The sequence below is a fragment of the Amphichorda felina genome, assembly GCF_050947745.1.
Source record: "Amphichorda felina strain 45539 chromosome Unknown scaffold_9, whole genome shotgun sequence".
Lineage (NCBI taxonomy): Eukaryota > Fungi > Ascomycota > Sordariomycetes > Hypocreales > Bionectriaceae > Amphichorda > Amphichorda felina.
This window is the reverse complement of record NW_028145041.1, coordinates 2,553,209-2,578,943: the sequence shown is the minus strand read 5'-3', so window position 1 is coordinate 2,578,943 and position 25,735 is coordinate 2,553,209. Positions and strand designations below refer to the sequence as shown.

At 57.2% G+C, this 25,735-nt stretch overlaps 6 protein-coding genes across 6 annotated transcripts; 2 read left to right on the top strand and 4 right to left on the bottom strand.

The window, feature by feature from the left end:
* Positions 1-425: 425 nt before the first annotated feature.
* ACO1O0_009383 (uncharacterized protein) lies at positions 426-2,276 on the bottom strand (the record flags this gene model as incomplete). Its single annotated transcript, XM_083198732.1, has 3 exons — positions 426-1,136; positions 1,210-1,551; positions 1,620-2,276. 3 exons carry the CDS (start codon positions 2,274-2,276, stop codon positions 426-428), a joined length of 1,710 nt encoding a protein of 569 aa, XP_083046467.1.
* A 2,364-nt stretch (positions 2,277-4,640) lies between these two features.
* ACO1O0_009382 (uncharacterized protein) lies at positions 4,641-5,977 on the bottom strand (the record flags this gene model as incomplete). Its single annotated transcript, XM_083198731.1, has 3 exons — positions 4,641-5,523; positions 5,580-5,807; positions 5,964-5,977. The coding sequence occupies 3 exons, from the start codon at positions 5,975-5,977 to the stop codon at positions 4,641-4,643; spliced, it is 1,125 nt and encodes a 374-aa protein (XP_083046466.1).
* A 467-nt stretch (positions 5,978-6,444) lies between these two features.
* ACO1O0_009381 (uncharacterized protein) lies at positions 6,445-7,300 on the bottom strand (the record flags this gene model as incomplete). Its single annotated transcript, XM_083198730.1, has 3 exons — positions 6,445-6,812; positions 6,888-7,150; positions 7,296-7,300. 3 exons carry the CDS (start codon positions 7,298-7,300, stop codon positions 6,445-6,447), a joined length of 636 nt encoding a protein of 211 aa, XP_083046465.1.
* Positions 7,301-9,333: 2,033 nt separating this feature from the next.
* Positions 9,334-10,341, top strand: ACO1O0_009380 (uncharacterized protein; the record flags this gene model as incomplete). Its single annotated transcript, XM_083198729.1, has 1 exon — positions 9,334-10,341. The coding sequence occupies one exon, from the start codon at positions 9,334-9,336 to the stop codon at positions 10,339-10,341; it is 1,008 nt and encodes a 335-aa protein (XP_083046464.1).
* A 3,571-nt stretch (positions 10,342-13,912) lies between these two features.
* Positions 13,913-16,293, top strand: ACO1O0_009379 (uncharacterized protein; the record flags this gene model as incomplete). Its single annotated transcript, XM_083198728.1, has 4 exons — positions 13,913-13,948; positions 13,976-14,200; positions 14,263-14,666; positions 14,724-16,293. The coding sequence occupies 4 exons, from the start codon at positions 13,913-13,915 to the stop codon at positions 16,291-16,293; spliced, it is 2,235 nt and encodes a 744-aa protein (XP_083046463.1).
* A 2,634-nt stretch (positions 16,294-18,927) lies between these two features.
* Positions 18,928-20,798, bottom strand: ACO1O0_009378 (Zn(II)2Cys6 transcription factor domain-containing protein; the record flags this gene model as incomplete). Its single annotated transcript, XM_083198727.1, has 3 exons — positions 18,928-20,010; positions 20,073-20,650; positions 20,699-20,798. 3 exons carry the CDS (start codon positions 20,796-20,798, stop codon positions 18,928-18,930), a joined length of 1,761 nt encoding a protein of 586 aa, XP_083046462.1.
* Positions 20,799-25,735: the final 4,937 nt, after the last annotated feature.

Here is a 25,735-nt window from a genome sequence, read left to right as displayed (position 1 = left end):
TTGCAGCCCACCGCCACTCGCAGACGGAATCAATCCGGTCTACACCAGCACCTTCGGCGGGTTCCCACGTGTGCTCCGCCCCAGCCGTCCTGGACCACCCCCGACTTTTGCATCGCCAAGACGGACCCGAGAAACAGTCCGGTCAAGTCGGTGAAGCATCCGATGAGACAGATCCACCAGCGATGGATGCGACAACAGATGGAAAGACCGGGGAGCCATCAACTTGCAGAACCCCCCTTTATGAGCATGCATGTATATAGAATCACACACGGGGTATCCCCGACGCCAATCACGATCAATCAGACATATAATATGAAATAGTATATTCTCCCGTCACCACACAACAACAACAGACATCCACCACCCTCCTCCCCCCTTCCCGGGGACACGTCCCATCACCAGATATTGCATGTCAGCTCCCGCCCCTACGCCTCCTCCCTGTGCGCCACCTCCGCCCCCTTCTTCTCGCCGCGATGCAGCTCCTCCTGCTCGCGGTCATACTCGTCGGCGAAGCTCTTCCCGTACAGCCCGATCCTGTACCACGGCAGGTCAAACAGCCTGTCGATGCTCTCGAGGCTCCGCCCCGCCGCCTCGGGCACGCACAGCCAGACCCAGAGGCCGCCCAGGATGCTCACGACGCCGAAGAAGTAGAACGTGCCGTGCGGCGTCAGGCCTTCCCCGCCGCCCAGCAGCATCTCCGGCAGGGCGCGGTTGGTGGCGTACTGGCAGACAAAGTGCATGGCCATGGTGACGGACGAGCAGATGGCGCGGATGCGCAGCGGGAACAGCTCCGACGAGAGGAGGTACTGGCCGCTGTTCCACCCCAGGGCCCAGCCCACGCCCGAGAGGTAGATCATGGCGATGGCGCCCTGCGAGGCCCTGCCCTGGGACGCCGTGGGCTCGAAGCCGTCGTTGTTGGCCACGGGGACGAGGTTGAGGAACACGGCCACGTAGAACATGGCCACCGTCTGGATCACGATGCCCGTGACCAGGGCGCGCTTGCGGCCAAAGGTGTCGACGAGGAACAGCGCGCAGATGACGGCGGCGACGAACTTGACGATGCCAAAGATGACGGTCGAGAAGAGCGACTGCTCGCGGCCGACGATGCCCACCAGCTCGAAGAGATCAGGGGCGTACTGATGTTGTCACCCGTGGGTCAGCTGCTACACATCTGATACAGAACTTCCCCCTTGCCATTGAACAACTTACAACAGTGATGGAGCTGCCGCCCGACCAGCAGGCCATGATCTGGGCCAGGTTGGTCAGCAGCAGCCTGTACGAGTTGCGCTTCACCAGGAAGATCTCCTTGACGACGCCCTTCCAGCCCATGCCCATGGTCGACTCCTTCTCCTCCTGGAACGACACGTCAATGGCCGTGATCTCGTCCAGCACGTACGGGTGGTCGGCGGGGAGGCCGCGGAACTTGCACAGCGTGGCCAGGGCCTCCTCCCGCTTGCCGACGCGCACCAGGTGACGGGGCGACTCGAGGGTGAAGAGGCTGAGGATGAGGAGGATGCCCGCGAACATGACGTGGACGGACGAGGGGACGGCCTTTTTTGTCTGTCAGTCTTCTCACCCTGGTAGTGTATGCATTAACGAGGTGTAAATAGACCACCCACCCATCGGTTGAAGTTGTCGGGCATGTTGATCTCGCACCCCCAGTTGGCAAAGTAGGCCACCATGATGCCCAGGTACACGGCGCCCGTGAAGGCGCACGTGCACAGGCCGCGGATCGGCGCCGGCGAGATCTCGGACAGGTACACGGGGCCGACCACGACCGTCTCGCCGATGCCCACCCCCGCGATGAAGCGCCCCGCGTAGACGGCCTTGAGGCTGCCCTGGTTGGCCATGAAGATGGCGATGCCCACCAGCCACAGCCCGCACAGCTGGCGAGTCGCCCAGATGCGGCCCAGGCGGTCGCACACGGTGAAGGCTCTGTAGGGTATTCGTATCAGCAGTCGCGCATTTGACAGGTCCAGCATCCGGAGGGGGGGTTGTTCGTACAGGAGTGCCCCCGCCACGCTGCCCAGCTGCACCATGGACGACACGGTGCCCTTGATGCCCGCCAGCTCCGAGGCAGACAGGCCGGAGATGCCCAGCTGCTCCTTGAATGCGCCCGAGTTGAAGACGCCCGTGATGAGGCCCTCGTCGACGCCGCGCGCCGCCCCCAGCAGCCCAAACGCGAAGACGGCATACCACAGCCGCCAGTTGAGCGTCTCCTTGGGCAGCCCGCCCGTGTTGAACTTGAGGATGTTGATGGCCGCTCCTCCAGCCATGGCGACGGTTGACTATCGGAGTGGATCACTGTATAAGGATAGATGGATAGGGTAGGTGTTTTATAATTTGAAAAACGATATCCCCCGTCCGGGACATGGACGGTTTAAATCCCCAGCCTGCCAACGGTACCAACAGCCATTGCCAACGCTGGGTCCATAGCAGAACTGGAGACTCTTTGCGAGCAATACCACCTCCCCCTCAGTCTCCCGGGTTTACTTCGCCTGCGTACAAGCACGCAATGCCCGTAGTGACGGCTTAGGGCTGGCGGGAGCATTCTGAGACAAGACCAGCTTTCGGACGATCCCTGGGTCCCTAGTGCACCATTTTGCATGTGTCTCGGGAGAGGGCCCGGCCAACAACAGCACATGGATGCGAATGCTAGCACTATTATCCGGATGCAGTGCTTAAAGAGATGCCTAGGACATACCTTACCCATGACGTCTTGGCCATCCTTCATCCTGGCAGAAACAGTCCTCTTGCATATCCCCCTTGTCTTCTCTGAGCTCCTCCGGCATGCCATGTACATGAGAAGCATCGGCCTCGCCGTCTGACAGACGGTCTCTCAGCAGCACCTATTACCAGCGAGATCCGGCCCCCGGCAGCCTGGGTGGACAGGTGACCATGTCTCAGACATTCCAGCGCATTTCAACCTCCCCCTCACTCTTGGTCCATTACTATGTAGTGCGTGTGCTTCTCCAAACAGGCGGCCCCCAATATTCCTCGATTGGCCGCCAGCATGCCATTCTCTGATAACCCCGTCTGGTTCCAGCTCGCCACCGCAGCCAAGCCCAGCGGGTCGGCAATTCAATGCCGATGCGGACAGACGCATCATGAATTGGTGAACGCATCATGTACGGGCGCCCTCTTCCCCCAGCCAGTTCCCCCAAACCCGGCGGAACGTCCTGGTCCAGCACGGTAGCTCGTCTTGCTCGTCCCCAGCGAGAAAACCACCACAATGGGACCTGTTCTGTCCAAGGAATATATGGTCGGCCATGTTCCGAGAAGAGATCAGCATCCCGGCTTGGCCTCCAGCCCAATCGGCACCCTGCTCGGCCCCGGCATCGGAGTCCCCGGTCCCGGACGAGGCAATATGTAGTTAGTATGCTCCCCAGCATTAGACCCCTGGCATGAGCTGCTTGGCGCTGGGGAACGAGGAGAAAGAATCTGGAGAAAGCTCGCCTCCCCCCGGGTTTCCGGACCCGAGATGCGCCTCTCCCATCGGGCCTTCTTCTAGAAGCCATCTAGTAGAAATGGCCGTCACCCGGTTTTGGCCGCCTCTTGAATCCGCAAGACCAATGGTCGTATATCCCTGGAAAACATGGCCGTCGACCAACACGAACCCATGCTGGTGGCGCCGTCATTTTCCAGTGTTGGCTCTCCGCAGGATCCAAACTTGACAATAGTTCTTCCACGATTTACGAGTGATATGTATCTTGGTCCCAACTCTACCCGGATCACTGCCTACATCATCCATGCCATCCTCAATATCAATCAAGAGACCGCCATGAGCGCGCCAATCGAGACCCCGTGACCGAACCTCTCTGTCCCGCACATATCCCAACCGGTCTCACCCGTTGCCTCCCCCACCACCCGGCCGACAACAAAATACTACTACTCTCAATAGTAGGCATCACTCACACAAACTTTGATAAACCATCAGGCCTCCCTTGGATCAGGGCATCGCCGACGCACGCGGGGGAAGTGCCCCAACTCGGCGCTCCTCCCCGCATCACAAACGCCGTTTAACATCACAGTATCCGTAGTACTACGTGGTGCTGGCTACTATTAGCGCCATCCCAAGTGCAATGCCAAGGCTGCCAGAAGAGCGATGGAGCGGCAAGGGCTGGGTGGCGTTCACAGGACCCAGCTACGTACATACCGGTATTTCTACACCTGCTTAATACTAGGTACTCGTAGATATTGCCATGGCATTATGCATGCCTAGCATGGGGGAATGCCTCCCCAACCATTTATGTACGGACACGGGCGAGCAGCGGAGATGCATGTTGGATGCGATCCATCAGACTCGCAGTTCTATTATGCAGGAATCAGCAGTGTCAGGGCACATCACAAGGGCAATGCGACATGGCGGGGAACCATGTCGCTACTTTTAGGACGGTAGGTATCCATACCCATGCAAGGGTGACGGAGGCCTCTACATAATACGGTCGCACATGGCTGACGCTGAAAAATTGATTTTGTACGTATATCCTAGCTATACGTGGTCAGATCTTCAATCTGTAGCCCCATGGGAGACGACCCCGGATGCATCCGGTCCCTCACAGGCCGCATGTCCTACTGTTAGCCGTCCAGATTCATAGAGGCCCAGTGGGATCTCAACTCCTGTGTCATAGCATGTCCTGTCAGTACATCCCCCCTTTGCATGCTCTAGTATACGTAGCCGCGCCAATACTCACATCAAGTGTCGCGGGGAAACCGCTGATTGTGACAAACTCTTGGCCGAACGAGACATCGAGGCGGATGGGATCGAGGTGATGCGATGCCGGCTGCTGGATGGTGATTTCAAGCTTTAGGGGCTTGTGCCTCCACACTCGCTCCAGCGTCAGGGACCCGCTCGCTTGCTTGAACGAAGTGGTGGCGTTGAGGAGGTTCTGGAAAGCCTTCCTCTCCGGCCCTATGCGGCAGCAGATCCACCCCTTGATGATGAAGACGTCTTTCTTCTCGGTAACCGAGCCAAGCTCGACGAAATACAGGCTTGCACGGAGCCGGTCCGCCAAGTTATCGATGGCACTGGTCTCGCTTTTCCCCGAGTGTGTAGGCCGGAACGCGTCGTGCGGGTCGTCTAGGAGTTGTCTGGGGAATCTGTATCTACTGGCATGGCTCTCCATCCAATCTATACTGCTCGTATCGTCCAGTGGAGGCTCGTGGGGTGTCTGGAATTCAACGTTCAGCCGAGCAGTTCGATTCAGCAGCCGCGGATCAGCGTTTTTGGAGAATTGTCTCCACGCTTGCTGGCCATTCATGGTCGTCATGAGAGTAGCAAAGAGGCTTGTTAGCCAGCTCGGAATGATTATAGAGCTCGAGGGCTCCTTTGGGGGATTTGGAGCTGATCCCGAGCCCACGGACAGTATCAAATCATAGGGAACACCTTCGCCCCAGATAGCCTTGGATTCATTCACGGCAATCTGCAAGGGATTGTTTGCCTTCAGACCTCCGTCCCGACACTGAGTGCCGTCGTACGTGAAGGGTTCAAAATACATCGGCGCAGCAGAAGTGCAGCGGGCCCTGCTGAGCGTCAGTTCGGTGGCAACCAGTCCTCGAATACGCCGAGCCCAACTTACGCCCCCCAGGTGCGACAGTGTGATCCGAGGTACGTCTTGTCATCTCCCCAGCGGTAGTTGGTGAGCAGCCTGCACTCCGTGTCGACGGTGGTGGTGACCGCCACCCTTGCCAGATGCTGTGGCCTTTGGTGAGTCTCGTTTCGCAGGCCGAACAGTTCGACAGATCCGTACGCCGACTTGAGCGCCTCCTCGAAGATATCTGACTTGTAGATGGACCCGCGGAAATACCTGGCCAGCCAGCCAAAGTATTTGCTCTTGGTGAGTGTTTTGTTCTTGAATCCGGATGTGCAAATTGCCCGGAATCTATCCGTGACCGTGGATGCGCTGAGCTTGTGGACTCCAAGACCCAGCGCAATCATCCCCCCTGTCAAGAACAATTAGTACCCCCGAGGTTCCATGGTACCTAGGCAGCGCAACGCTGACGATGAGGTGGAGGTACGAACCAGCACTTGTTCCGACTATGAGATCGAAATATTCTCCCAAGCGTAAACCAAGCCCAGTGGCCGCCTCGAGTCGTTGCAGGACAGCCAGTTCAACAATTCCACGAACCCCTCCTCCATCAAGCGAGAGGACTCGCAGTCCTCCGATTCTTGGTCTCACAGCCACGTTGTAGGGCCACGATTCACCATCACATGAGGAGCAGAGCAAGCATTCGTTGTGGGTGGCCCGTCCCGGATACGCTACCCCGAGTTCAGACTGATCAAAATCCGAGACACAGTCCATGCAGATGACATGCCGACAGGGCAGGCGGTATTCGGGCTTACCAAATAGGCAGACGTAGCAGACACTTGATCGAAAGGTGTTTTGTGAAAGGAGGCCGTTTGGGACCAAGAACCACCAAAAGGGGACAGAATTCAGCCCCCAGTTATCGGGGCTCTTGACCGACCTTTTTCAGCGCCTGACGATGTAGATCCGCAGCGTAGCGGAGCCGTGCTTCGCGACTAGGCTCTGTGTTCTCGTTGATATCTTGTAGATACGATTCCACAGCCTTTTCCACCGATGTGAGAAACGCCTCGGGGCTCAGATCGCTCTCCACAAAGGCACCATCCGCCAGCAGTTGGCCAGATGCATCCTGGTGTCCCTTGGCATGGCCCTCCTTGGTGTTGACGCACTTCCCTCCAGAGGAATGGTCAACATATTCGCATGTCATTGACTGCTTAAGAAGGCGACCAATCGCTCTCCTGCAGACATCTCGCAGTTTTGCGTCATAGACGACTGATGGGAAAAGGAGATCTGTCCAAGAGACGGGTCAGCGCCTGCATCCTCTCCTACGCCGGGACTTGACTGAGCCTCTCTGTGCTGACTGACCTGTCCTATTGTTCCGTAACGAATTCCTGACCAGGCTGGACGCGATCACGGCCGCTGTTGGCTTGAAATTGGCTTCGCTGTTGTTACCAAGAGCAGAGCCAAGGAATTCAGCAAACTGCCCATCGAGGGTATCAGGCAAGCTTATCTGGTGCATGCATTGGTTGAGGTCAAAGGCCGTCTCGGTACCGGACGCAAGATGCTTGAAGGCATAATCGAACACTACCGACATCTGCTTGGAATCAAACTGTGTCCAGGTGGTTGCCCTCTGCGTTTGTAAGTATTTAGACATGTTTGAAGAGATAGTCAGAGATAGTCAGAGATAGTCAGAGGGAGGGGGAGGGAGGGAGAGAAAATGGGGAAAGAGGGAAAGAGTATATATATATATATATGGGTATATGGATAGTGGACGTCATACTCGACGTAGATTTTCCTGCTCCGGCTTCCCCAACAAAGGAGACGATGCTAGGATACTGTCTTCTTGGGCTCTTTTCATAGTAACTTCGTGATTTTTCGGTGAGGTCCATGAAGCGAGCAGTCTCCAGGACCCATGAGACGCGATCGATCGAGGTTTTGTCAATATGGAGCCCAAACCACTTGGCCATCTCATCCTTCTCGAACTGCGTGACTCTGGATGCGCCATCTTTGAGCGACGCGATCTTCCCCAAGATCCACGCGAGGCTGCTGTCCGATTCCCTGGTCCCGCCTCGGCGGTGCCTGGGCCTCTTCTTCAAATGCTCTTGGAAACACCGCTCGCAGTAATCGTTGTCGCATGAGCACATAACAGGCGCAGGCCCGTTACACTTGTCACAACAGGGGGAGGCGTGTGAGGTGTTTGGGGTGTGTGAGGCGTGTGAGATCATGGTGGCAATAATCACCGCTTATGTTCCTGTCCGATAAGCTAAAGACAAGGCTATGTTAGTGGATGGTTTCGGGAAATCAAACACAGGCGGTCACAAAATGCTCTGTCGAAGTCTATACGGTAGCCCATCGGGGTAGGTTTGGGCTAGGGGGGCCTTCCTTAAATGAGCATCCAGGAATTGGAACACGATCATCTCATGACGTGAAACCCTCTTCATGTATGTGATAGCCTCCTTTATGTGTATGATAGCCTCATTTATATGCGTGGTAGCCGCCTTCATGCGCGTTGCAGCCTCATCATGTATATGATAGTCCTGTTCATTGGATGCTACAATCGAGCTGAAAACCCCCTGATACAGATGAAGGAGAGATTTACTAGGTACAGTACGGAGGGAAGCGCCAAAAGTAACGACGTGTTCTATACCTAATCCACTAACGCCGTCATACAGAGACATTGCGTGTAGCTGTTAGTAGACCATGTATCAAATGCGTTACTTTTGGTGTCTCCCTCCGTACCCTGAGGGTGAAATAAAGACACCAATGAGTGGCCGGCACGTCCAAAGCCAGATCGAGCGGGGGCACCCTTGGCGTAGCGAGCCGAAGTCGTACAAAGCCGATGTGGGGGGGAAGTGCTTTTTATCCATGTATTGGCACTGAGGGCTACTCCCCAAGAGACTCCAAGCTCGCAACCACTCCTGGCCCAGCCCTGGTCCTCCGTTAGGAACTTATGGTGCTGAGACAAACTGTCCTGATAATCACTCATACCATCGAGACATTCGTCCGATAATACGCCCAAGACACAACGGTCATGTCCAATAGTTCACCCACATACCGGAAGACTCGCATCTGCACTCCAACTGTGCACATCTACATACCATCCAATCAAGTACTCTTTATCCATACTCGTGCAAAAAAAAACAGACAACCTAGTAAAGGGATAACAATTCCAACGTTCCAATCGGCCAGATTCTTAAGAACTTCCCATCCCTGGGTTGGATACCTACCGAGCATGGCCTTTCTGTCGTTCCTAACATGCCTTCCTAACATGCCGCTATTAACGCGCGGTGTCAAACAACACTAGCCAAGAACAGCAGAGCAGCAGCCCCGACGCCTGAGACGGCCCTCCGGAGCACCCGGAGCACCCGGAGTCTTGGCCGATGTGGCCCGGGGAAACCGGCGATGCGATCGGGCCGACGCCGATGGAAGTGGGTTCCCCCGGTTGCTACGTACCTATTCAGGCAATCGAGCAGAGCCTCCAAACGCGGCGACGACGGAGGAATGATGTACAGTGCCTCGGCTTCTTGAGAGCCTTGAATGGTACTTTATATTGTCTTTCAGTAGCCAGTGTTATCTTTTTCTGTCGAGTCTGTTCTCGCCTAGATACTTCCGATTTCCCCATCTCCGTACTATAGATGGGGGGGAGCGGGGAGCAGTGGGGCCACCGGCTATCCGTACGACGTCCAGCTGCACAAAATCCCGCCAGCATAATACATGTAATGGGGGCCGATGGACTTTCTACTCTTACACACTCACTCATACTAATACACCTACATCTCTACTCTGCATCAGCAGCAGCACAACCACCCCAATGGACACCCCCCCACAGACCATCGCCCTCATCGGCCTCGGCACCATCGGCCTCTCCTTCGCCGCCCTGCACCTCCACCACTCCCCGACCACCAACATCCGCCTCTACGACGTGCGCCCGGACCTGCAGCGCCACATCGACACCTTCCTGCCCGTGTCCCTCCGGTCCTGCTGCGAGCCCGGCCAGGAACCCGCCTCGGTCCAGCACCTCCTCGCCACGGGCCGCATCGCCATCTGCTCCTCCGTCGAGGACGTCTGCCGCGGCGCCACCATCGTCCAGGAGCAGGGCCCGGACACGCTCGCGTTCAAGCAGGGCACGTGGGCCGGCGTCGTCCAGCACGCCGACCCCGGCGCGCACCTGTGGAGCTCCACGTCGGGCATCTGCGCCTCCGAGCAGGTCGAGCACCTAGACCCAGCCGGCAAGGCGCGCGTGCTGGTCGTCCACCCGTTCAACCCGCCCACGCTGATCCCGCTGATCGAGGTTGCGCCCTCGCCGCACACCGACCCCTCGAGGACACAGTTCGCTGTCGACTACTTCGCCCGGCTGGGGTCGGGTCACCGCCCCGTGGTGATCAAGAAGGAGACCCCCGGGTTTGTGGGCAACCGCCTTGCGTTTGCGCTGTTCCGCGAGGCGTGCCACCTGGTAGCCGACGGGGTCGTGTCGGTGCAGGACCTGGACACCATCATGGAGAGTAGCCTGGGGCCACGGTGGGCGGCTGCGGGTCCGTTCAAGACGTACAACCTGGGGGGCGGGGAGGGGGGCATCGGGGCGTTTATGCATCACCTCGCGGGGACGATTCAGACTTGCTGGGATGACGCTGGGCTGATCTCCCTCAAGGGGACGTCGGCGTTTGGTGAGGCGTCTGCGGAGAGCAGCAACGAGGAGGACTGGGTGGCCAAGGTCGCCAGGGAGACGAGGGAGGTGTATGGGCGGCCCACGGCGGAGGCATTGTCGGAGAGAGACCACGATCTGACCGAGATTCTCAAGGCCCAGGCCAAACGAAACTAGAAACAAAAAAAAAGATAATAATCGTTATTTCAATGCCAGTCCACCATGCTGCATAATCGAGGCCTCCCGTGGCATCGCCACCAAGCCCGAAGCAGGCCGACTCGCCGAATAGAGTAACCTCCTCCGACGCCGTTCCACGATGTTCGCCCATGCTTAATCCCCTCCCTTGTCAATGCCAATATTTCCCCCGCATTTTGACGGTGACCCAACGGCTGCATGTCTCCATCTGTCCGTCACACCACCATCACGGCGGCAAGCGAAGCCTATTTGGGGTGTATGGGCGGGCAACAGAAACTCGGTCTTGGTCTCACCCCGCATCGGTGACGACACGGTGAAATTGACAATTGTTGCCATCGGTGTAAATAAAAGGCGATAGGTTCGCGAGGGGTCGTGTGTCTGGCCCCCTACTGGTAAGTAAAGAATTGACTGCCCACATCGAAACTCCCTACCAATACCATCCCCATCCTATCATGGCTTCCGCAACCATGAAGGCCGTCAACTACGTCGGCCCTTTCCAGGTCAAGGTCGAGGAGGTCGAAATGCCCAGCTTGTTGCACCCTGACGATGTCATTGTCAAGGTCACCACGGTCAGTCTGTCCTTTGAACTACAAGAAGCCCACCACGCCCAATTCCACGGCTGACTATGTCATAGGCGGCCATTTGCGGTTCCGACCTACAGTAGGTGGCACAGACATGAATTTCGTCTCTGTACTCACGCCGAAGTAGCATGTACGAGGGGCGCACCGCCGCGCAGCCTGGCATCACCTTTGGTATTTATGAACTGGAGTCCTGGCGACCAATTGCTGAACTAACCACGTCCAAGGCCACGAGAACATGGGCATCGTCGAAGAGGTGGGCCAAGGCGTCACGGTCCTCCAGAAGGGCGACCGGGTTGTCCTCCCCTTCAACGTTGCCGACGGCAAGTGTAGGAACTGCTGCGAGGGAAAGACGGCGTTTTGCACAGGTGTCAATCCTGGATTCGCCGGCGGTGCCTACGGTCAGTCCTCAAGAACTCACCCTATCTCATACGAGTGTCTAATCAGCCGTAGGCTACGTTGCCATGGGGCCGTATCGGGGTGGCCAGGCTCAGTATATTCGCATCCCCTTTGCTGACTTCAACGCCCTGAAACTACCCCCCGGAAAGGAGCACGAGTCCGACTTTATTCTCCTGGCAGGTGAGTCGACCCATCTACTGAACTCGTGTGCAGTTCGAGTACTAAAACGGCCGTCAGACATCTTCCCTACCGGTACGTGACATCACATCTCCCATCTCTAGCATCGCCGTTTCTGATGGCTCACTCAAGGCTGGCATGGCGTCGAAATCTCGGGCTTCCAACCCGGCGAGACCATCGCCGTCTTCGGCGCCGGCCCTGTCGGTCTGATGGCCGCGTACTCGGCGACTCTGCGCGGTGCTTCGCACGTCTACGTCGTAGACCGCGTGCCGGAGCGACTCAGCGCCGCCGAGAGGATTGGCTGCACGCCCGTTGACTTCACCAAGAGCGACGCTGTGGACCAGATCATCGAGCTCAACGGCGGCATGGTGGACCGGTCCGTCGACGCCGTGGGCTACCAGGCGGTCACAGGTGGCGGCGGGACGGAGCAGCCGAATATCGTGCTCGAGAACATGATCCGGGTGACTCGGGCGTGCGGCGGACTGGGCATCCCTGGGCTCTATGTCCCGAGGTTGGCTTCTCATTCCCGCGGGAAGGTTGTCTGTGAAGGATAGTGCTGACAGTGGTTAGTGACCCGGGGGCACCAGACAGTCAATCAGCCAAGGGCATCATCAGTCTCAGCTTTGGCAAGCTCTTCGAGAAGGTAGGTCTTGAAGATCCACAAAAGAGCCGGTACCGGCAAGGCTAACAATAGTCCCAAGGGTCTCTCCCTCCGTACGGGGCAGTGCAACGTCAAGGCCTACAACCGATATCTCCGCGACCTCATCATTGCTGGCAAGGCCAAGCCCAGCTTTGTCGTGTCTCACGAAATCGGCATCGAAGACGCCGAGACTGCGTATGACAAATTCGACAAGAGGGTCGACGGGTACACCAAGGTCCTCATCCATCCAAATGGAGGTTTTTAGCAAGGGGGGCCCAGCAGGCTAGTCGCAAATTGGTGCACCGTAGAAAATGCCAAGACTAATGGGGCCCATATCAAATACCAGCGGCGGTCGTGCCAAAGGTGCCAAGAACGATGGGAGTCATATCAACCACAGGCGGTGTCCATGGTCAGGCTCGTCGTAGGTACTCATGCGAAAGGTGCCAAGACCAATGGGAGCCATATAAAACACAAGCGGATCTCGTCGTGGGTACTTATGCTAAAGCTGCCAAGACCAGTGGGAGCCATATAAAACACAAGCGGCGACCATGGCCAAACTTGTTGAGTCGTGCCAAAGCTACCAAACTGCCGTGCGAAACTTCCGTCAAAGCGGGACGACAGTGCTGTGCCTCGCAAGCGGGGGACAGAAAAAGATGGGACCCAATGGAGGCGCCAGCTGTCGAACAGATAGAGATGGCGCCGTGCTGGTTCAATTAGTGCCGCTGCTTCCTTTCCATTTGACCCGATGTGCGCCAATAGACGTGGTCAGCTTGGCCACCTATTGTGTCGACGAGTCAACGACCCCGCCCTAAACAGGTTGCAACAATCGCGCCATTCCAGATGCCTCTTTGATCACCTACATATGTGCGTACGTACATGCATACAAACTCGTACGTGGTGGTGGGTACTACGTCGTCGTCGTCGTCGGATGTAGTCGATTTCCGGAGGGATTGTTGGCCCCAGTCCGGTCAATTGCAAAGCGTACCTTACATTGTTGTGAAGAAGTCTGTTTGATATTAATGCTAGATTGGAATGCACCTTCCGTGGTTGAACCGGGCAATTGCCAGTCTGCCCCTGGCATTTCTGTCGCGACTTCCTTCCCTTGCATGCAGGAAGTTGTCGCGTAGCTTATAAATAGTAGCACTTGCCTTTCGCCTTCCCCGCGTGCGGCAAGTCGCGTTGAGGGAAAGACCAAGCCAACAAAAACGGCAAGACGAATGAGACCCCAGGTCAGGCTGTCAGCTATTACTACCTCCTGCCTGACGTCTACGACTCCAGGGTAGCGGGCTCGGAACAGCGTCCGAACGCCGACGAACCTCCGCAAGCCAGCGTTTCAACCGCGTGCAACGACAGAGACACAGTGGAGGCAGGAAAAAGTTCGGATCAACGCCCGAGCGCCGCCAGACGAACAGTCGCGTGCCACGCTTAACAGATCTCGGTAGCCACACACCGAAAGACTGTTGCCCCATTAACTCTTGCAGAACGCACCCCACTTGGGTGGTACCCACACCGGCCAACAAGGTCCAAGCAATTGCCATTGACCAACGCGGGGTTTGAGGGGGTTCGAGGTCTTCGACCCATCACGTACGACGATTCCATCATGTTCGCCCCCTCCAAAATCTCCTCCCTATATCCGAGGCGCTCCGCCCTTTCGCTATCTGCTCTTCTCTCCTCTCCCTCCCGTCTCTCCCGCCGCTTCGCCGCTACACTCCCAGGCAAATCCAGACTCTACAGCACATCTCCCCAGCTCTTCGCAACCATGGCCGAGAAGAAGTGCCCCCTCAACCACGCCAACGTCGCTGGCGGCGGTACCTCTGCCCAGCTCATCCCTGATACCCTCCCTCTTCACATCCTCCGCCAGAATGCCCCCGCCAACAACCCTCTCGGCGGAGACTTTGACTATGCCACCGCCCTCAAGAGCCTCGACTATGAGGCCCTCAAGAAGGACCTCCACGCCCTGATGACCGACTCTCAGGACTGGTGGCCCGCCGACTTCGGCCACTATGGTGGCTTCTTCGTCCGCCTCTCCTGGCACGCTGCTGGAACGGTTCGCCATCCCTTCACTCATATCTCCTTTTGCCCTCTCCATGGCTAACTCAACTCGTGTAGTACCGTGTCTTCGACGGTCGCGGTGGCGGTGGCGAAGGCCAGCAGCGCTTCCACCCTCTCGGAGCGTGGCCCGATAACGGAAACCTGGACAAGGGACGTCGTCTGCTCTGGCCCATCAAGCAAAAGTACGGTGACAAGATCTCGTGGGCTGATCTCCTGATCCTCGCCGGCAACGTTGCCCTGGAGTCCATGGGCTTCAAGACCGCCGGTATCGCCCTCGGCCGCCCCGATACGTGGGAGTCCGACAAGTCCACCTACTGGGGAAGCGAGGAGACCCTCTTCCCCCAGGGTATCAAGGAGCGCTACTCCCACCCCAAGGACGGTCTCTCCACCCACGGCACCTCCTCCATCAGCAGCGGAGACATGCCTTCCAAGACCCTCGAGGCTCCCCTGGGTGCCACCCAGTAAGTTCAGCTTTATGTCTGCGCACATCTACCACTGTCACTAACAAAATACCCCAGCCACGGTCTGATCTACGTCAACCCCGAGGGCCCGGCCGGAAACCCCGACCCTGTTGCTGCTGCTAAGGACATCCGCGACACCTTCGGCCGCATGGGCATGAACGACGAGGAGACTGTGGCCCTTATTGCCGGTGGACACTCCTTCGGCAAGACCCACGGTGCTGGTCCCGGCAGCAATGTCGGTCCCGATCCCTCCGGCGCTGGCATCGAGGCCCAGGGTCTCGGCTGGGCCAGCAAGTACAACTCCGGCTCCGGCCGCGACGCCATCACCAGTGGTCTCGAGGTCACTTGGACCAAGACTCCCGCCAAGTGGAGCCACAACTTCTTCGAGTACCTCTTCAACTTCGACTGGGAGCTCGAGAAGAGCCCTGCGGGCGCCAATCAGTGGCGCGCCAAGAATCCCGAGGCTCAGGAGCTCATCCCCGATGCCTTCGATTCTAGCAAGAAGCACCCCGCCAAGATGCTGACGACTGATCTGTCGCTCCGCTTCGACCCCGCCTACGAGAAGGTCTCTCGCCGCTTCCTCGAGAACCCCGACGAGTTCGCCACCGCCTTCGCCCGCGCCTGGTTCAAGCTGACCCACCGTGACATGGGCCCTCGCACCCGCTACCACGGCCCCGAGGTTCCCAAGGAGGAGTTCTCCTGGCAGGACCCCGTCCCGACCGTCGACCATGCTCTGGTCGATGCCAACGACGTGGCTGCCCTCAAGAAGGACATCCTCGCCACCGGAGTCAGCCCCTCCAAGTTCATCTCCACCGCTTGGGCCTCCGCCTCCACCTTCCGCGGCAGCGACAAGCGTGGTGGTGCCAACGGTGCCCGCATCCGCCTCTCCCCCATGAAGGACTGGGAGGTCAACAACCCCAAGCAGCTCGCTGAGGTGCTTAGCGCCCTTGAGGGTGTCCAGCAGCGTTTCAACGGCCAGAGCGGCAGCAAGAAGGTCTCTATTGCCGATCTCATCGTGCTCGCCGGTAGCGCCGGTGTGGAGCAGGCCGCCAAGGAGGTCGGTGCCGACGTCAAGGTGCCCTTCGTCCCTGGCCGCACCGACGCCACCCAGGAGCAGACTGACTCCTGGTCTGTCGGCCACCTCGAGCCCTACGCCGATGGTTTCCGCAACTACGGCAAGTCGACCGACCGCGTCAACACCGAGCAGATCCTCGTCGACCGCGCTCAGCTGCTGACCCTGACTCCCCCCGAGCTGACTGCTCTGATTGGCGGTCTGCGTGTGCTCAACACCAACTACGACAACTCGGCCACCGGTGTCTTCACCAGCCGCCCTGGTGCCCTGACCAACGACTTCTTCGTCAACCTGCTCGACATGAGCACCGTCTGGAAGCCCACTGGCCGCGACACCTTCGACGGCCTCGACCGCAAGACCGGTACCAAGAAGTGGTCCGCCACCCGCAACGACCTCATCTTCGGCTCGCACCCCGAGCTGCGCGCCGTGTCCGAGGTCTACGGCAGCTCCGACGGCGCCCAGCGCTTCGTCAACGACTTTGTTGCCGCGTGGGAGAAGGTCATGAACCTAGACCGCTTCGACGTCCAGACCTCTGCGTCCAAGCCCCGTCTATAAGCGTCTATGTGTAGTAGAAGAGAGAGAACCATGATTGGGTGACGGTTTAACCTCCCCGAGATTGGAATGGCGGTGGAAGAAGAGCCGGTTTCAATCTACTTTGAGTTGTAGCGAGAAGAAATACCATATGCGCTCCTTGCTATTATATCTTGTCTATCTATGCAACTATGTCGTCCCCGTAGCAAATGAAGCTCCAGACTCCAGCAAGTAGTTCGCAAAACAAGCGAGACACTATCATAAGTACTAATAGTACTGGTATTCCTGTGTTTGTATGCGTACTCGATATTTTTATAAGTATATTTATACGGCATTTATATATATATCTATGTGTACAGTAGGGTTGTATATTTTAGTTCTATTTTCTCATGATATGCAGGTATAATACCTATCGTGATTTAGTGTCGCGCTTTGATGTTATCTACTTGTCTCGTTCTCTGTATTATCCCGACTTCATGGTCGTCACAAACAGTCCAGACAACATCCATCAACTCTGATCGAGGCTGCGGCAATGTACAGACACTACTTACAACTATCATTGCGATTTGTCAAAGAACGAGACGGGATAGATGGGACAATAATTTGTTCCTTGCTCCTTCGGGTGCTTACTCCTTATTTCAACGCTTCAGGTTCAGTGATACAATCGTATCAAAGTTGCATTGGAATGTCACATTGCCATTCGATCGAAATTATATACCCTATAGCTTTTTTTTCGCGTTTAATCATTGTTGGGGATTTGACTGTCTCAGTTGGTCATGTTGTTAGTGCACTGAGGCTGCTCCTTCTATCTTGAGCCTGTTGCGAAAACACAATAATGGGTAGGAACGCAGCCTAACTCAAATTTCAGTGTATCAGAGACAGAATTTACCACTGGTAGTTAATTCCAGTAATCCACTTATTCTCTTGATAAATTTCCATCGAGAGGGGTGCGACCGCGCAGAGGAGTTGACGGAGGCAAGTCAACTTTGTCGCGGCGCAGCCGTAGGGTAAGGTGGATCCCCACCCCCACTTCGGATCCGCCCACCGGTCCGGCGTCATCGGAGGTGCACCTCCGCTCCTCCGGTCCCAGATAAAATAGAAGGCGCGGTAAATTGATTAAACCCGATACAATCGATTAATCAATCAATCAATCAATCCCGCACCCCACACACCACCGTCGCAAACCCAAAGCCCAGCCACCAGCCTTCCCTCCATATCCCTCTCCAAAAGTTACCATCTAAATTGCTTCTCCCCCCACCGCCTAGAAAAACTGCACGTTCCCGACCACTCCCAGCAGCCCAGGCGGCAGATGCAGCCCCTCCGCGGGGTCGCACGGCACAAATGACGTAAAATGGTTTGCCCCCTTGCCACCCCGCGTCCGCAGCCGGGCCCCCCTCCCCCCAAGACAAATCCACCCATCACGTGAGAGACCACCCCTAGTTCTGGCCAATCGGCTGTTTGGTCCTCGCCCGATCCATGACAACGGCTTGTGCCGGACCGGTGCCACCTTACTGTAAGGGGACTAGCGCACGAGGGTTAAAGTCGACGACCCTGAATTTTTAGACAGAATTGGGAAGCAATTGGCCAGCTGGGTAGCTGGAAGACGCCTTGCGACGGGCGGTGAGGGTTCGAGACGGGGGATCGAACCTCACAATGCGCCGCGCCTTGACGCAATGGCCATTGTTCCCGTCACTCGCGCCACATGGTACAATAGCAGGGACGGAAATTATGCGCACGCATAAATGCGTAATTAGCTGGCATAAACTATCAACAACGTGTGCAGCAAACGACAAGAAACCAGCGGTGGTGAAAACACTATAATAAGCGACGATGATAAGCATAACAAGCAAAATGAAAGGATCGACTCAGCCCACACCCCCAATAACAACCCCTTGGCCCCGTCCAGTTCCCTGCCGATTGACAAATCCCTTGGGCATCCAGGTCGTGCCATTACCCCGGCCCGTTCAAGCCTTTTGCTCCCATAACCCAGTCACTCAAACGTCTTCTTCCTCGTCTACCGCAGACAGGACTTGATCGCACAAGATCAGCCGTAAGTTTTCGCACCTCTTCTCGAGGGAGTCGGCCCTCTGTCCAGCAAAAGATTTCCAAATCATACCAAACATCTTTTCCCTTCCCCCCCCTTCTCCTTTCCCGTCCCCGGTTCCGTAGCCCTTTTGTCGATAAAGCCGCCTCCATGGCAGAGGGAGCTGCAGAGAAAAGACCTGGTACGATTCTCCGACCGCGAGGAGCCAAAAAGAGGAACAAAAGGCATCATATAATAACCAGGGCGATGCGGAGGCGTCACTGCCAAAAAAAATAAAAAAAAATAGCGATAACGAACGCCCACATTAGCCTCCAACGCCAATAAAGGAGTGTAATGGCCTTGCGCAAGCCGTCATAATTACACAGCCCACCCAGTCCCGTCGTGAAACAGAAAGACAGCCCGCCGCTCGCCAACGCCGGACCATCCGAAAGACGTGTAACCAGAGTTGCTCCCTTCTTTTTTTTTGTGGTAAAAGTGGGTCCGAGTACAAGGGAAATTGGTTGCTCATCAAGGAGGAGACAAGCGGATTAAGTCCGACCAAGATGCATGGCAGTTGATCCGACAGATGTGTCAGAACCAAGGACACTAGATATGGCTCTGATCAATAGTTAAGGCTACCGCTTCCGCTTCTTGGCCTTATCAGCTGTCATGATGGGCGGGACAGTGATGGAGGCTGCGGGTAATAGCTCGGGCTGGCCGGCGATGGGAGCCTCGTCCTTCTTAATGGGGACACCCATATGACGACCATATCGTCCCTTGCGACCATTGCCTTCGTCCTCGCTGATGCACTGCTCGGCGGTGAGGCCGGCATCGCGGCAGCGTCCGCAGGGTCGCTGGCGATCGCAACCCTTCTTGCTCTTGCGGCAACGTTGGCAGCGCGGCTTGGTAGAGAGGTCGGGCTGATCATCCTCGCCGGTCTGAGGAAGGCCGTTGGTAGAGGTAATGGACTGCTTTCGCGAGCCAGGCGCTGAGGTAGGTGATATGGGGCCACCTGGGACAGGAGGGAGCTTCTTCGGAGCGGGCTGGGACTTGGAGGTCTTGGAAATCTTGGGCTTGGAGCTGGAAGAGGGAGCCTTGGGCTTGGGTGCCGGCTTGGTCTTGAGCGGCTGCGATTTGGCATCGGCCTCGTCAGTGCTGGCCTCAGCACCACCGGGGGGCGCAAAGTGAGCCTCCGTGGTCTGGTAGATGACCTGCGAGGCGCTAGAACTCTCCAACTTCTGGCGACGAGCGGGAGGGGCCTCCTCTTCGCCGTCGCTCTCACTGTCGCTGGTAGCGCCAGTAGAGGAAGCGGCATCAGCCTTGCCGCTGAATGTATCATCGAGTGTAGATGCCGATGTGCGGCCGTGGGAGATATTGGACATATCGCCGAGTCTCATGAGTTGGAGCGCAACATCCTTGTCTTCCTCAGACACACAGCTACCGACCGTCGGGTCAGGAGTGGGCAAGATGCCGTTAGTGGGAATACCCGCAATGCTTCGGGAGCGACTATGGCCAGCAGGGTGAGCCGTATACATATTTGACTGCACGCCTCGGTTGAAGTTGTGCGAGGCGTGCATCGGTCGAGGGTTCGTGAAGGGATTTTGTCCCGAGAACCCAAAGGGCATCGAGGGTCGATGATGCTCAATGCGGCGCGCGGGCGACACTGAAGGGTTCGAAGTGGCGGCTGGCATTTGGGGAGGTGCGAAAAGGGGCAGTTCCTGTGGTTGTCATGTTAGTTTGGTAGAAGAGAGAGATCAGAGGCCAATTAAGGCTCTCTTACCGAACTCTCAAACTTGGCCCTCTTCCGACGACCTCCCTCCACAATATTCTCAACGCTAATATCGGTGTTCCCAAGCTGCTCCTTAGTTCTAGCTGACGAAGTGCTGCGGGCGCCCTCGTCGCTGCTATAGCCAGCCATGTGGTCGCTGTGGGGGTCGGCCTGACCCAGCGCAGTGTGGTTCTTGACAGAACGGGGCCGGCGCTTCTGGCCGGCGCTTCCCACAGAGTCATCCCTGGGGCCAGTGAGGCCATTGGGCGAGCGACTGCGTTGCCGCGATGACCTGGAGGCAGGGCGGGCCATGTCCAGAGGCTGGCGGTGTGCAGGCTGGGCATGCTGGGCCTCGCCAGAGTAGTAGGACTGGGCACCAGGGGCGGATGCCGGGTAAGAGTGGCCACTATAGGCGGCCGGGTCGGCAGGGTACTCCTCAAAGACCCTTACATAGACGACCATATTGTTGGTGAAGTTTTCATACCTGGCAATAAGGGTGTTTCCCTCCTTGTCTTCGAAGCTAACGCCCTTGGACCCGGTGGGACCCGAATACAGACCGTAAAAATTCTTGACCGTCGTCACAATCGAGTCTGTGGTATCATGGGGGTAAATTTGCACTCGCATAGGCAAGCGCGCACGGTATTGAGGCGCATCGACAAACAAGAGCTCAAATGCGACGTTCTTGGGGCTCGGTGGCTGCCGGGGTGAGACAGCCTCTCCGCGAGCGGAGGCATCCATGGCGGGAGATGTGGTTACTGGCGACATTGAAGCCATGATGGCTTGATTGTGCTTGGTATTGGTGTCTATGGGGGGATAATGCGGATGATGGGGAGGGGATAGAAGGTCGGATGGTTGGGGACACCGACTTGAGGCGGTGGTTTGGTGAGGAGACGGAGACGACCCGGTCAGAGGTGTGTCCCGACAGGATTGTCCAAGGGAAGACGTGGGTATTCCGCCCCTAGCCTCTGGATAGCTTAGGAGAGGAAACCGACAGCTTTTCTTGGAATATTGATGATCGAATGGGGTTTATAGTTGCATCACCAGCCAAGCCGCAGGGCGGTAAGCGCCAGATCGGTAGCGGAGGGCTGGGTGCGCAAGAGGCGGCGACGGCGCCAGCGGTCGGGATGGCAACGACGGCGGAGAGATTTTATCTGATCAAAGTCTTGGGTCGATTAGCGATCGCTAATGGCAAGAGAGGCTGGAAAGAGTGCGAGAGGCCATGGGCCAAGTTGTGGAAGGGCAAAATGGGTTGTTCCAAAGTCGGCGCCCAGGCGTCCCGAGTGATGGCGCTGGTGTGAACCATCTATAGGGGACGTTGGGGATATGGGATGGTTTGATTGAGTGCTGAGAGGGATCGCGCAGGACGATAGAGGCGAGATGACTTACCAGAGATGCCGAGAGTGGTCTGAGGGCGTTGTGGTGAGGACCAAGGTTGACGAGAGAGTGCATGAGGAGGGAAAAGAGGAGCCAAGCGAGGCCGACCGGATTTTGTCGCAGCACACTGTGAGGTCTGGCAGCCCGAGTCTACCTGGCACACTGGCTGGTGCTGTGCTTGTCCACTAATGGCCCAGTGCGCTGGCGCTGCTGGCGCTGTAGTGGCAGGCGCAGGCGCACTAACGGACGGTCCAGGCCAGCCCTCCACAGGCTGCTCCCACCACCGATCCTTGGAATCCTGGAGAACCTAGAGTGCCTTGTACGCGGAATTCACACCTGGAAACCACCTGAACAAGGCCGTCAGGATACATATATTCTATCTAATCCCTCTTGATACTCTACGGCGTGGTAGATTGGGTGCTCTAGGCGGGCGAACGGCCAGCCCTCGGGCCGGGATGGGGGATCGTGGATGGGCACTAGGTTCAGCGGGCTCAGCGGGTTCACTGTGTGTGTGACGCTCGCTGCCTCCACAGCCCTCCTCTAGATAATATCTGCTCGTTCCAGCGCACGAACCACAACATCACATCAACCTGGCAGAATCGCCAAACTTGACTGCTGGCGTTGCCCTTGCGCATTGTCCAAAACTACCGAGATCCTGTTGCCTTAGATGCGCAACAGCTCGTCATGTCTGGGCCCAAGGAAGACCCGCAGCGCCGTGGTTGGAGGTGGCGTGAGGGCTGCCAATCACCCGGTGTCGATCTCGGCCTGCCGCACCTCAACGAAGACGACCTTCGTACGAGTACGTACGTACCAGCTCCCCCCATTGCCTACAACTGCCCGCCCACCCTTTTGTCTGCTGGGAATGGGCAAATTGGAGAGGAAAAGCCGTTGGTGTATGCCCTAGGCAGCTGGTTATATGCGTAGCGCTCCTTGTGTAGCCCGTCGTGACCTGCTGTCTCTGATGCGCCAGCCATCAATCCTGGTCGTGGACAGTGCCTGTTGCGACTTTGCGCACACATTCGACACCTTCCTCCATTCTCCGGCACCCGAGTCTTGTGACCTCAGGATTCAGGTATTACATACATGGTAATAATAGCACCTTGGCCAGCTAAGCAGCCCCCCCATCTGCTCAATCCCGCCCGGCAAGCTCCTCAACTCTGCCAGACTAGACATTTGTTGATATGCATGGCCCCGCCATCCATCTTGACGCTGATTCGACGCGCAAGTGTCGCCTTTGGGTCTTGAAACTTTGGGCCAGCGCACACACAATGCCACCCAAAGGCCCAGCAGATACACATCATCGGTGCGGTAGGAGCGGCGAAGCGGGGGCTCCTCTGGCCCGATGACTGGAGCAGAGTGCCATGCCGGGGCTACGGGTTCGTCTGCCAGCGTGCCTGACTCCTGCAACCCTCTCTCTTTGCTGAGTCCTGACCGCATGTGTCGTGCCCTGAGATCCAATGCAGGGGTCTAGTCTTTGGTCGCGGCACCGATTCAAAACGATGCCCGACCCATTGTCGCGACCCTAGGGTCGTCCGGCGCAGCGCCGTTCGAGCGAGCTGCGAATGACTTTGCGCGCGCGCGCAGCTCGTATCTTTACGGGTAGTAGAGGTACGGATAGGTGGCCGACAATAAGGGAATCAGGGTTCGAGCCAAGCGCGGCTCGGAATTTACAGCTGTTCCATGTGCTCCTCCATCAGGACATCTCGAAACAAGACCAGGATGAGAAGGGAAACCCAAGCGGCCCCGCGGCGGCCGAGCGCCTCTGGATGATACGACTAGGCGCTCGATGCCCATATTGCCCTGTATATTGACCTCTGGCAACACTCCAGCGCTTCTGCCCCTATAGCGCCGACGCCTCCCGTCAACCATTGAATTTGGACTCGTTGAAATCTGAGGTGTCGTTGTGGCCAGAGGTCCCACCATCCGCTGGCGACGTCTGGATCCCTGTACGACAGGGTGGGCGCCTCTGGGGTGGCCGGCGACAGCGCATCATTGGCCGGGGTGCAGCCTGGATCGCCAGATTGCTCACGACCTGCGACAAGAAGATGCCGTCGAGGTTCGTACGCTCCCAGTGTCTGCGGCGCATCGGCGCGAACATGTTTGCTGACGCCGAAGACGACTTGCCCAGGCGCCAAACCAGGCCGCCGGTCTAGATCTGAGCACCTAGTGGGATATAATATCCCCACGGTGGACCAGCGAGGGCAGCTTAGGCTCTTAACAGAGCGCATGCCAGAATCGTTGGCTGTCATCCGCTGCGGGTCGCGTGCCACTCCCAGTTTCGCCTTGTCGCACTGCTCCGGCATGGCCGCTGCTCCCCCCCCCCCCAGCCCTGTATCTGTTTCTGCGTCTGGGCCATGCGCCGCTGTCGAATTTGCTGGTTGACCGCAGTTGGGCCCTTTCCCTGTAGCTAGAGATATGTTTGTTGATACGGCCTGGCCCGGGGCCGTCGCCTGTCAACGAGCGCATTGGCGAGCGCAAAAGACGGTGTGTCAAAGTGTGTCCCGTTGAGCAGTCCATGTCCACAACAGTTCCAACAAGCGGGGCCTCTGGGGTTGCCACAATGCGCGCCCTCGCCGCTCGCAGCAGAATCACCCCGTTGCGTGCCTACGGTCCGGCAGTTCCCCCACGCATCTTGAGTCACGTTGCACGGTTGCGCTCTTTGCGGAATCCAGGGGCAATCTATAGTACATATCAGAACTACAGTCGCAACTCGGCCGCACGAGGGCACCGCCGGCGGCGGCCAGAGTGACGACGTTGGCATTGTGGCTAGCGGTGGATCATGGCGCTGGTCAAATCCTTGCTCCAGGATCGGCACCACTGCCGTCCCGTCGCAGTCGCTTTTTTTACCATCTTGCGCTCAGAAGACGAGGCTACGAACCTGTCTCAGGGAGCGCGCGGGTTGGGTTTGAAGCCGTGCCGGATCGCGTGCCTAATACGAGGCGGAAAATGCCAATTTGTGCGCCTGCGCATCTTATTAAGTGCCCGAAACCCCAATGTCAAAAGCATAGGCCAACGTCGCATTCTCACCGTCGCCGAGGCGCAGCCGCACAATGCGACAGCACCAGGAGTCCCAGGGACCTTCCAAGAATGCGCTCTGGGGGTTCGAGACGCAGACGACCGATCTGAGAGTCTCTGTCGCTTCTTTATCAGTTGAATTATATTAACCCGTCTAATTCTGTCGGGCGCCATAGTCGCGCTGAGACAAGCCCCCATTTCCTTCATCTCGCTATCTGTTCATCTCATTTCTGGTCGGCTCAGATCGGCGCACTGTGACAACGACCCATCATCGCAACGTCCACCACGCCATTTCTCCTCGGCCCTGGGCATTCTTCATCGTCCTAGCGTGTGCAAGCGTATGCAATGCTCAACTCTGTTCCACAGAAGCCATGGTCGCGAGAGCGCTGCGCAGCTCGTGCTGGATGGATGGTCCGGAGGCAAAAAAATTGGTGGCTCAGAACAGGTCTAGTGCCGGTTGCGTGGCGCATCAGAGTGAGGGGGTGATGCCATCTCCCACCGGAACCGCTGGTCTGACTGTGTCTCCTGGCCATTGCTCTTACGTTCTCTCCTCATCGGACCCCCAGATCTTGACCTGCGATTCCCCGGCCCCGAATGCTGCGCAGGCGGTCGCGCGGCCGCTGCCAGGGCCTTGTGGCTTCTAGGGGAGTGAGTGCCGTCGGTCCAGTGGACGGCGAGTTTTGCGCCTACAATGAAACGACGGTGCGATCGCATTGGACGCAGACGGGCCTCACCTCTGGCGCATACCGAAAAAGGCGTCGCATTTCCACATTTGGACTTGTTGACGCTTGCTAATGACTTGGGAGTCTTTTCTGGGCCATGCGACTGCCTCTGAGGATTTTTTTCGGGCTTGTCAAGTGACGTCGCCGTGATGGGTTCGATGGAGTCGAGTCTGCTGGAAGAGACAATTAAGGTCACGTGCAGACGTGGTAGATTGGCGCCTGAACCCGGGATGCCAAGACGCGCCACTACGAGGGCCTTCGATATCGCCTTTGACCATGACTGACAGCTTCGATTTCATCGCAAATCATCTCGGAGAGTTTTTATGATATTTATACAATTAATAAATTTTGCAGCAACTTTGTTTTGTATAATTCAATTGAATATGCTCTTTTTATCCTACGTTTTGTCTGTCATGAAGGTTCTGGTGAGACGCGACGGGAAATCGCCAGGCCGGATCGGGACTAGCGTCATTTTGGGTCGGGGATAAGACAGAAAGCGGTGTGGAATACGTACGTAGTAGTGCATTCCCAGCAGCTGTGACCACGAGCGCAATCGTAGAACTG